This window comes from Rhinopithecus roxellana, chromosome 9 (assembly GCF_007565055.1).
Source record: "Rhinopithecus roxellana isolate Shanxi Qingling chromosome 9, ASM756505v1, whole genome shotgun sequence".
NCBI lineage: Eukaryota > Metazoa > Chordata > Mammalia > Primates > Cercopithecidae > Rhinopithecus > Rhinopithecus roxellana.
Genome location: NC_044557.1, coordinates 102,373,225 through 102,385,777, shown reverse-complemented (window position 1 = coordinate 102,385,777; position 12,553 = coordinate 102,373,225). Strand labels below are relative to the sequence as shown.

The 12,553-nt window shown below is 42.1% G+C and overlaps 1 protein-coding gene across 1 annotated transcript in view; it reads left to right on the top strand.

Annotated features, from left to right (window-relative positions):
• FER1L6 (fer-1 like family member 6) overlaps positions 1-12,553 on the top strand; it is a 175,218-nt gene that overhangs the window by 140,316 nt on the left and 22,349 nt on the right. Inside the window, 4 exon segments of the mRNA XM_030937899.1 lie at positions 890-1,050; positions 4,360-4,502; positions 6,688-6,776; positions 7,202-7,300. Coding sequence (XP_030793759.1) covers positions 890-1,050; positions 4,360-4,502; positions 6,688-6,776; positions 7,202-7,300 — 492 coding nt within the window.

The window sequence follows — 12,553 nt, the reverse complement described above, 5'->3', positions numbered from 1 at the left end:
GGAAGAAGCAGAGGCCTTGAAAGGATGAGTCTGGCTTTTCTCTTGGAATAATGGCAGCCGAGTGGCTGTTCTGCTAGGGACTTAATAAAACTAAACAAATATAACCTGCAAAGAAATGCATAGAGACAGAAAGTATGACTAAAGACATACCTGCTACTGTTGCTCTTCTTTTGAAAATCCTGATTCTAGTGATATTTTTGGCTATGGGACATCTAATTATAAAAGTAAGGTGGCTGGGCACGGTGGCTCATGTCTGTAATCCCAGCACTATGAGAGGTTGAGGCCGGCAGATCACTTGAGGTCAGGAGTTCAAGACCAGCCTGGCCAACATGGTGAAACTTTAAGTCTGCTAGGGACTTAATAAAACTAAACAAATATCACCTGCAAAGAAATGCATAGAGACAGAAAGAAGACTAGTGATTGCCAGAGCCTCTGGGGGGTGGGAAAGAGGAGTAACTGCTTTCTGGGTACACGGTTTTCTTTTGGGATGATGAAACTTTTTGGAACTAGATAGGGGTGATGGTTGTACCTCACTGGGAATATCCTAAATGCTACTAAATTGGTCAACTTTTAAATGGTTAATTTTGTTGTGTGAATTTCACTTCAATTTTTAAAAAATGAGAAGTACATTGCTTAAAAACAACAACAACAACAAAAAACCCCCACGAAAACAAAACAACAAAAAAGCTACCTCCAAAGGATTTTTCTGTTAAGCTACTCAGAAGTCTCGCCTTTCAGGCAAGCTGTGTTTGGCCAGAAAAGAGAGAAAACAAAATCCCTAGCCCCAGGTACATAGAATAGCAAGCTAAATCTGAAGGAAACTGCACAGATCATACTGGGTGGTTCTTTTGGTGGGGACCTCAAAGTGTATCCTCCCTCCACTTTTCAGAGAAGGATACAATGCCTGGAGAGACACGTCCAAACCCACTGAAATCCTCACCAAGCTCTGCAAAGACAACAAGCTGGATGGACCCTACTTTCACCCTGGGAAAATACAGATAGGAAACCAAGTCTTTTCCGGAAAAACTGCCTTCACTGAAGAGGACACTGGTAACTCCCTGCAAAATACCTGCTGCTGTTGCTCTTCTTTTGAAAATCCTGATTCTAGTGATATTTTTGGCTATGGTGGCCGGGCACAGTGGCTCACATCTGTAATCCCAGCACTATGAGAGGCTGAGGCAGGCGGATCACTTGAGGTCAGGAGTTCAAGGCCAGCCTGGCCAACATGGTGAAACCCTGTCTCTACTAAAAATACAAAAATTAGCCATGCGTGGTGGTGGGTGCCTGTAATCCCAGCTACTGAGGAGGCTGAGGTACGAGAATCACTTGACCCCAGGAGGTGGAGATTGCAGTGACCAGAGATTGTGCCACTGCACTCCAGCCTGGACAATAGAGCAAGACTCAGTTTCAAAAAAAAAAAAAAAAAAAAAAAAATGCATGCTCATAGGTAGACAGTGTGGAAAGTAAGGAGAAGTATGAATATCACTCATAATCCCCAAGTTCAGATTCAACCACGCTATTCACTGGCATATTTTCTTGTACTTGTGTGTGACTTGAGAATATATCACATTTTTACAGAATTATAAATATATAGTTTTATGTCCAGCTTTGAAAATTTCCAATAATGATTCTCCTTTGTTCTTTGAAATGATTAGTGATGATATGCCTTTTTATGGCTATGCCATTTACTTACATTGTATTATTTTTTTTTGTAGTGACAATGCTATAATGAACTTCCTTATACATATATTTGTGTGTTTCTGATATTTCTATAGTATAGGTCACAGAAGTAAAATTGTTGTGTCAGAAGGTGGGCAATAGTCTTGAAGTGAATATTATATAGCATAAATAATTGAACACAACCCAAATTACCCCCATAAATGTTATGCCAGTAACTATCCTATTTTAACACCAAGTAGTAGATTTTCCACATGAACATCCTGGGACATAACACTCCCAGAGAGGCTTCCATATATTTAGAGTGAGGGGAAAAAAATCACATTCACTTTAATGATACAGAAGAATTCTCGTACTGTCACACTGTGTTAGTCTGTTCTTGCATTGCTGTGAGGAAATGCCTGAGACTGTGTAATTTATAAAGAAAAGGGGTTTCATTGGCTTACGGTTCTGCAGGCTCTATGGGAAGCATAGTAGCATCTGCTTGGCTTCTGGGGAGGCCTCAGGAAACTTGCAGTCATGGTGGAAGGCAAACGGGGAGCCCGCATGGCACACACATGGCCAGAGCAGGACAAAGAAAGTGGGGAAGTGCTACACATGGTTTTTTTTTTTTTTTTTGAGATGGAGTTTCATTCTGTCACCTAGGCTGGAGTACAGTGGCATGATCTCGGCTCACTGCAACCTCCACTTCCCGAGTTCAAGCGATTCTCCTGCCTCAGCCTCCTGGGTAACTGGGATTACAGGTGTACACCACCACACGTGACTAATTTTTGTATTTTTAGTAGAGTTGGGGTTTCACCATGTTGGCCAGGCTGGTCTTGAACTCCTGACCTCAGGTGATCTGCCCGCCTCGGCCTCCCAAAGTGCTGGGGTTACAGATGTGAGCTACCACGCCTGGCAGTGCTACACATTTTTAAACAATCAGATCTTGTGAGAACTCGATCACGAGAACAGCACTAGGGGGATTGTGCTAAATCATCCATGAGAAACTGCCCCTATGATCCAGTCACCTTCCCACCAGCCCCTACCTCCAACACTGGGGATTACAGTTCGACATGAGATTTAGGCAGGGACACAGACCCAAACCATATCACTCGCTCATGCATTTGATGCTGTAAAGTGTCCTACATATGGTTCAGTACTTTTGATACAATGAGCCCAGTTAAGGGCATGAGGTCACTGTATCAAAAGTATTGAACCATACGTAGGATGCTTTGACACTATGTTGACCCCCTACCACTTTGATACCAAGATTTCCTTTTACCATGTTATTTCAAGTCCAGAAACTCATTGAAGGTTCTTACATGCAGATTATTGATATTAATGATACATTGAGAAAAATATTTATTCACAATATACTCTATTAAGTCAATTTAGTTCTTCGGTCAGTATTCTACACGATTAAACAATTACCACTTTTCTGCCCACTAGAAGTCTGAAATTATGTTCATAAGATGAGTTCCTGGCTGCTTAAACTTTAACAAAGATTTATTCATTGATTTCTTGTGTGTCTCTATCAACTTTTACTGATTGTAATTACTGCTATTGGGAGATTTTTTGTGGCCCCTTTATTTTTATTATTCATTTTTGTGGGTACATAATAGGTATTTATATTTATGGGATAAATAAAACATTTACACAAGCATGCAATATATAATAATCACAATCACATCATGTAAAACGGGGCATTGTGGTCCCCTTTTTTTAAAGACAAGTTCAATTTTCCTATATCAGATTAGGCCATTCTAAACTTTGTCAATATTTTATTCAACAATGTTTGTCTTGTGTTGTGAGTATCGTTTCCACCTGTGGTTTTTATTATGAATAACCCTCTTTGGTAGAATGGCAGATGAGAGGACATTTCCTGCGGGTGGGTGTAGGTAGGAGAGAAATCTAAAGCAACCGTGAGAAGACAAAAGACGTCCCTATGGATGGACACTGTGCCCACTGTGCCCATTGTGCCTCCCTTAGAGCCACCCTGATTTTCCAGGCCCTCTCACAGCATGTTAGCAAACAGTTGTGGAGCGAACTCCAAAAATGTACCCTCTCCAGTACCTTGAAGCCATGTTTGTGATCTGTAGATCTTTAGGGGGTGGGTGGAGCCCCTACTCCAGGACCAAGACTGCTCTCTGGGTCCTCTTGTGAACTAGTCTAATTTCCCCCTCTCTCTAAACTTTCTCTTTCCCCTTCCCTTCTATCTCCACCTCTTTCCATCCTTCTTTTCATCTTCTTCTGTTTTTTTTTTTTTTTTTTTTCTTTCCCTGTTCCTTGGTACACTTTATTTTAAGACAGAGTCCCTGCTCTGTCACCCAGGCTGAAGTGCAGTGGCATGATCTCAGCTCACTGCAACCTCTGCCTCCCGGGTTCAAGCGATTCTCCTGCCTCAGCCTCCTGAGTAGCTGGGATTATAGGCGCCCACCATTACACCTGGATAATATTTTGTATTTTTAGTGGAGACAGGGTTTTGCCATGTGGGCCAGGCTGGTCTTGAACTCCTGACCTCAAGTGATCCACCCACCTTGGCCTCCCAAAGTGCTGGGATTACAGGTGTGAACCACTGCACCCAGCCCCTCGGTACATTTAAATAAGCCTCTAAGTGTTTAAAAATGCATCTGGCAGCCCATCACTGTCTCCTTGCAGGAACACACACCTGACAAGTTTCTTTGTCTTTCTTTCCTGCAGATGAGACAGTGGAGTCTTATGAACACCTGGCCCTCAAGGTTTTACACTCTTGGGAAGATATCCCAGAAGTCGGGTGCAGACTGGTTCCCGAGCACATAGAAACTCGGCCGCTGTACCACAAGGATAAGCCAGGAATGGAGCAGGTAGTGGGCGAGACTTTTCTGGCCCTAAAAGTTAATCTTGTGTACCACAGGGTAATGGTTTTCATCCAGGAACAATTTTGACCTTCCCTCAGGAACATTTAGCAATGTCTGGAATCATTTTGTGTTGTCACAGGTAGGTGGGGTTGCTACTGGCATATAGTGGGTAGAGGGCAAGGATGCTGCTGAATTAAACATCCTAGAAAACACAAGATAGCTTCCCTCCAACAAGGAATTATCTAGCCTAAAATATCAATAATACTGAATTTGAGAAGCTCTGCCCTGGAGTCAGTGTTCAATTTAGTACTGCTTTTTATGATTTGAGTTACCAAACACTTTTGGAAGAATGTTGGAGATTTGAAAAACTTAACCCATTGGGTATGCCCAGGACTTTGTCCAAAATCTATCTGTAAGCACACAGTCTAATGATAACACACTTTTCTCAGAGAAGCAGTAGGTGGTAGGTTACCTTAAAGAACTGGTAAGAAGCAGCTGTGTGGAAAAAAGACCTAGAGAGCTGGGCTAGGAGTCAGAAGGGAAGACAAGATAAACTTTGTGAAGAGCCTTCCGTGTACTAGGACCTTTGCGTAAATTATCTCAACTATTTAGGATGACCATAGAATTGTTTATCCAAACTGGGGCCATTTGGGAGTGAACAAGGGCACTGTTAATAATCAAGCTGGTACAAGGAACACACACCAGGATTTTCCTGAACAGGGGAGTGTGTGACACTTTCTTCTTATTCCTTAATGCAGCCTCATGATGGGCTTATTATGATCCTCACTTTTACAATGAGGAAATTGAGGTTCAGAGAGCTCAATTAATTTGCTCTGAATTACTCAGTTGGGGAGCAGTAGAGATGGAATTTAGCCCAGGCAATTTGCATCCTTGGTCCACGCCAGGTTCACACCCCAAGCCAGCTTCTGTCCCAGCTCTGGACTCACTCACTGATGGGCAAATCATGTGAGTTTGATTATAACGGGTCAGGAACACTCACCCTGCTATCCCAGAGGTATTGGGATGTAGACCTAGTGATTGCATGTGTGGAGGAGCACTTTGAGAGGGTAAACCATTATCAGATGTAGAAGCTTATAGTTGTTTCCTGAAATTCACTGCCAGGTGTTTGAAATCATCTGGTTACTAGGATCCTTCATTTGGCTGGTCAGATGTGGCTTTCTGATTAAGGGTGAATATTAATTCACCCTTTTCTAATTTTCTAAAAATTTTCTAATAATTTATTAGAAAATAAATCATCCCGCTTTTCTCTATTCAATTGGTCTTCTTCCCGAATGCGAAACCTTTGCTTACATTTCCTCTTCCTCTGAAGAGTCACTGTTTCCTAGCCAAAGTCCCTTTCCCATGCAAATCCTACATCATCTTCATGCTGTGGTGGAGCCCCACCTCATTCATATAAAATCCACCCTTGCCCCATCATCCCAACCCACATCCCTTACTCTCCTCTTGCCTGAGCTGACAGCGTTCTTAGAATGTATACAACAGAGCTGGGCGTGGACTCCACAGGGCTTCTCACATGGGCTGTTAACTCTCTTGTACCAGGGTAAAATCTGATGTATGGGGGTTCAAGGACATGGATGGGAGGCTCTGTTCTGCCACTAATTAGCCACAGAACTTCAGATAAACTTTGTTGACTTCTCTGAGCTTTAGTTTCTTTATGTATAGAACAGAATCCTGGCTGGGGTAAACATTAACAGAGATAATGGATGTAAAATTACACTGAAGCATGATCTTTGTGACAGATGGGATTATCACCTTTTTAATCCTTAGGAATTTACGGAAAGAGCAAGGTCTCTGGGGTCAACACACAAGAGTTGAATACAGACTCTGCTATGTACTGTGTATTAAGCATGGGCAAAATATTCTTTCCTCTGTCAAAAAGGAATAATAACAGCTACCTGGTGGGGATGTTGCAAGAGTTCATAAGATAATGTGTGTCAAGTGTATAGATAGCATTATGTCTACCCCCTAAGTTGATACTCAATTTATGCTCTAATTCCTAAATATATATATACAGAAGTCAACAGATACGCTAAATAGACATCTATAAAACTACCAAGCTATACGTAATACCTATTTTTACTAAAAGGATCTTATACAACCATGAATTATTAATTATTCATGTCCCTCAGCCCCCTCCCAAAGCTAAAGAAGATATTTTTTTCTTAACAAGGGCCGCCTGCAGATGTGGGTAGACATGTTTCCCAAGGATATGCCTCAACCTGGACCTCCTGTTGACATCTCTCCAAGGCGACCCAAAGGGTATGTCAGCTGTAGCCCCAGCTTTAGGGGAAGATACCAGGATAGCAGATAAAAGAATCATGACATTTTATCTGGTGTCTGACAGGTTACCTGATCATCATACCTCACTATCCACCTGGCCAGTTTTGCAGGAGCTGGTGGTGGCCCCTGTCTTAAGGGAGGGGCTTCTGAGTTTCCAGTTCCTCACCTGAAAAATGCTGGTTAATAGAAGGAAGACCTGCTCAGAGGAATACATGTCCTTGATGGTTCTAAGGTCTCCAGCTTGGATACTTGGTTCTGACAGAACCAAGCCCCTGAGTGTTGATATCTCTGAACTTGGTAAACTTTAGGAAACTTACAGACCAAAGGCAATGCTAGAACCACACAGACAGCAACTGACTCAGCTTTCAAGGTCATTGACTTAATTCTTCCTTCTCCCATCCCAGATATGAATTGAGAGTGACCATCTGGAACACTGAAGATGTCATTTTGGAGGATGAGAATTTCTTCACAGGCCAAAAATCGAGTGATATTTATGTGAAAGGGTAAGGTTATCCACAAACTCCAACCTCCCTTTTCCTTCCTCACCTTTTTAAACCCTAACCAAATCTATGCCTCATGGAGGATACTAAACCCACAGCCCACAAAAGGAGCCATCTTACTTCGTTAGATAAGGCCACTTTCTTTGTCTAATATTTGTCTTATTTTGTCATTTTGCTAAAAATTATTACCTTATAAAAATATTTTGGGTTTCGGAGCAAGATGGCCGAATAGGAACAGCTCCAGTCTCCAACTCCCAGCATGAGTGACACAGAAGACCGGTGATTTCTGCATTTTCAACTGAGGTACTGGGTTCATCTCACTAGGGAGTGCCGGACAATCGGTGCTGGTCAGCTGCTGCAGCCCAACCAGCGAGAGCTGAAGCAGAGCGAGGCATCACCTCACCTGGGAAGCGCAAGGGGGAAGGGAATCCCTTTTCCTAGCCAGGGGAACTGAGACACACAAACCTGGAAAATTGGGTAACTCCCACCCCAATACTGCGCTTTAAGCAAACGGGCACACCAGGAGATTATATCCCACACTTGGCTGGGAGGGTCCCACGCCCACGGCGCCTCCCTCATTGCTAGCACAGCAGTCTGCGATCTAACCGCAAGGCAGCAGCGAGGCTGGGGGAGGGGCGCCCACCATTGCTGAGGCTTAAATAGGTAAACAAAGCCGCTGGGAAGCTTGAACTGGGTGGAGCTCACAGCAGCTCAAGGAAACCTGCCTGTCTCTGTAGACTCCACCTCTGGGGACAGGGCACAGCTAAACAACAACAACAACAAAAAAAGCAGCAGAAACCTCTGCAGATGCAAACGACTCTGTCTGAGAGCTTTGAAGAGAGCAGTGGATCTCCCAACACGGAGGTTGAGATCTGAGAAGGGACAGACTGCCTGCTCAACTGGGTCCCTGACCCCTGAGTAGCCTAACTGGGAGACATCCCCCACTAGGGGCACCCCACACCTCACAGGGTGGAGTACACCCCTGAGAGGAAGCTTCCAAAGTAAGAATCAGACAGGTACACTCACTGTTCAGCAATATTCTATCTTCTGCAAACTCTGCTGCTGATACCCAGGCAAACAGGGTCTGGAGTGGACCTCAAGCAATCTCCAACAGACCTACAGCTGAGGGTCCTGACTGTCAGAAGGAAAACTATCAAACAGGAAGGACACCTATACCAAAACCCCATCAGTACATCACCAGAATCAAAGACCACAGACAGATAAAACCACAAAGATGGGGAAAAAGCAGGGCAGAAAAGCTGGAAATTCAAAAAATAAGAGCGCATCTCCCCCTGCAAAGGAGCGCAGCCCATTGCCAGCAACGGATCAAAGCTGGTCAGAGAATGACTTTGACGAGATGAGAGAAGAAGGCTTCAGTCCATCAAACTTCTCAGAGCTAAAGGAGGAATTACATACCCAGCGCAAAGAAACTAAAAATCTTGAAAAAAGAGTGGAAGAATTGACAGCTAGACTAATTAATGCAGAGAAGGTCATAAACGAAATGACAGAGATGAAAACCATGACACGAGAAATACGTGACAAATGCACAAGCTTCAGTAACCGACTCGAGCAACTGGAAGAAAGAGTATCAGTGATTGAGGATCAAATGAATGGAATGAAGCGAGACGAGAAACCAAAAGAAAAAAGAAGAAAAAGAAATGAACAAAGCCTGCAAGAAGTATGGGATTATGTAAAAAGACCAAATCTACGTCTGATTAGGGTGCCTGAAAGTGAGGGGAAAATGGAACCAAGTTGGAAAACACTCTTCAGGATATCATCCAGGAGAACTTCCCCAACCTAGTAGGGCAGGCCAACATTCAAATTCAGGAAATACAGAGAATGCCACAAAGATACTCCTCGAGAAGAGCAACTCCAAGACACATAATTGCCAGATTCACCAAAGTTGAAATGAAGGAAAAAATCTTAAGGGCAGCCAGAGAGAAAGCTCGGGTTACCCACAAAGGGAAGCCCATCAGACTAACAGCAGACCTCTCAGCAGAAAATCTACAAGCCAGAAGAGAGTGGGGGCCAATATTCAACGTTCTTAAAGAAAAGAATTTTCAACCCAGAATTTCATATCCAGCCAAACTAAGTTTCATAAGTGAAGGAGAAATAAAATCCTTTACAGATAAGCAAATGCTTAGAGATTTTGTCACCACCAGGCCTGCCTTACAAGAGACCCTGAAGGAAGCCCTAAACATGGAAAGGAACAACCGGTACCAGCCATTGCAAAAACATGCCAAAATGTAAAGACCATCGAGACTAGGAAGAAACTGCATCAACTAACGAGCAAAATAACCAGTTAATATCATAATGGCAGGATCAAGTTCACACATAACAATATTAACCTTAAATGTAAATGGACTAAATGCTCCAATGAAAAGACACAGACTGGCAAACTGGATAAAGAGTCAAGACCCATCAGTCTGCTGTATTCAGGAGACCCATCTCACATGCAGAGACAGACATAGGCTCAAAATAAAGGGATGGAGGAAGATCTACCAAGCAAATGGAGAACAAAAAAAAGCAGGGGTTGCAATCCTAGTCTCTGATAAAACAGACTTTAAACCATCAAAGATCAAAAGAGACAAAGAAGGCCACTACATAATGGTAAAGGGATCAATTCAACAAGAAGAGCTAACTATCCTAAATATATATGCACCCAATACAGGAGCACCCAGATTCATAAAGCAAGTCCTTAGAGACTTACAAAGAGACTTAGACTCCCATACAATAATGGAAGACTTCAACACTCCACTGTCAACATTAGACAGATCAACGAGACAGAAAGTTAACAAGGATATCCAGGAATTGAACTCAACTCTGCACCAAGCGGACCTAATAGACATCTATAGAACTCTCCACCCCAAATCAACAGAATATACATTCTTCTCAGCACCACATCGCACTTATTCCAAAATTGACCATATAATTGGAAGTAAAGCACTCCTCAGCAAATGTACAAGAACAGAAATTATAACAAACTGTCTCTCAGACCACAGTGCAATCAAACTAGAACTCAGGACTAAGAAACTCAATCAAAACCGCTCAACTACATGGAAACTGAACAACCTGTTCCTGAATGACTACTGGGTACATAACGAAATGAAGGCAGAAATAAAGATGTTCTTTGAAACCAAAGAGAACAAAGATACAACATACCAGAATCTCTGGGACACATTTAAAGCAGTGTGTAGAGGGAAATTTATAGCACTAAATGCCCACAAGAGAAAGCTGGAAAGATCTAAAATTGACACTCTAACATCACAATTAAAAGAACTAGAGAAGCAAGAGCAAACACATTCAAAAGCTAGCAGAAGGCAAGAAATAACTAAGATCAGAGCAGAACTGAAGGAGATAGAGACACAAAAAACCCTCCAAAAAATCAGTGAATCCAGGAGTTGGTTTTTTGAAAAGATCAACAAAATTGACAGACCGCTAGCAAGACTAATAAAGAAGAAAAGACAGAAGAATCAAATAGATGGAATAAAAAATGATAAAGGGGATATCACCACTGACCCCACAGAAATACAAACTACCATCAGAGAATACTATAAACACCTCTACGCAAATCAACTAGAAAATCTAGAAGAAATGGATAAATTCCTGGACACTTACACTCTCCCAAGACTAAACCAGGAATAAGTTGAATCCCTAAATAGACCAATAGCAGGCTCTGAAATTGAGGCAATAATTAATAGCCTACCAACCAAAAAAAGTCCAGGACCAGATGGATTCACAGCTGAATTCTACCAGATGTACAAGGAGGAGCTGGTACCATTCCTTCTGAAACTATTCCAATCAATTGAAAAAGAGGGAATCCTCCCTAACTCATTTTATGAGGCCAACATCATCCTGATACCAAAGCCTGGCAGAGACACAACAAAAAAAGAGAGTTTTAGACCAATATCCCTGATGAACATCGATGCAAAAATCCTCAATAAAATACTGGCAAACCGGATTCAGCAGCACATCAAAAAGCTTATCCACCATGATCAAGTGGGCTTCATCCCTGGGATGCAAGGCTGGTTCAACATTCGCAAATCAATAAATGTAATCCAGCATATAAACAGAACCAAAGACAAGAACCACATGATTATCTCAATAGATGCAGAAAAGGCTTTTGACAAAAGTCAACAGCCCTTCATGCTAAAAACTCTCAATAAATTCGGTATTGATGGAACGTACCTCAAAATAATAGCTATTTATGACAAACCCACAGCCAATATCATACTGAATGGGCAAAAACTGGAAAAATTCCCTTTGAAATCTGGCACAAGACAGGGATGCCCTATCTCACCACTCCTATTCAACATAGTGTTGGAAGTTCTGGCTAGGGCAATCAGGCAAGAGAAAGAAATAAAGGGTATTCAGTTAGGAAAAGAAGAAGTCAAATTGTCCCTGTTTGCAGATGACATGATTGTATATTTAGAAAACCCCATTGTCTCAGCCCAAAATCTCCTTAAGCTGATAAGCAACTTCAGCAAAGTCTCAGGATACAAAATTAATGTGCAAAAATCACAAGCATTCTTATCCACCAGGAACAGACAAGCAGAGAGCCAAATCAGGAATGAACTTCCATTCACAATTGCTTCAAAGAGAATAAAATACCTAGGAATCCAACTTACAAGGGATGTAAAGGACCTCTTCAAGGAGAACTACAAACCACTGCTCAGTGAAATCAAAGAGGACACTAACAAATGGAAGAGCATACCATGCTCATGGATAGGAAGAATCAATATCGTGAAAATGGCCATACTGCCCAAGGTTATTTATAGATTCAATGCCATCCCCATCAAGCTACCAATGAGTTTCTTCACAGAATTGGAAAAAACTGCTTTAAAGTTCATATGGAACCAAAAAAGAGCCCGCATTGCCAAGACAATCCTAAGTCAAAAGGACAAAGCTGGAGGCATCATGCTACCTGACTTCAAACTATACTACAAGGCTACAGTAACCAAAACATCATGGTACTGGTACCAAAACAGAGATATAGACCAATGGAACAGAACAGAGTCCTCAGAAATAATACCACACACCTGCAGCCATCTGATCTTTGACAAACCTGAGAGAAACAAGAAATGGGGAAAGGATTCCCTATTTAATAAATGGTGCTGGGAAAATTGGCTAGCCATAAGTAGAAAGCTGAAACTGGATCCTTTCCTTACTCCTTATACGAAAATTAATTCAAGATGGATTAGAGACTTAAATGTTAGACCTAATACCATAAAAACCCTAGAAGAAAACCTAGGTAGT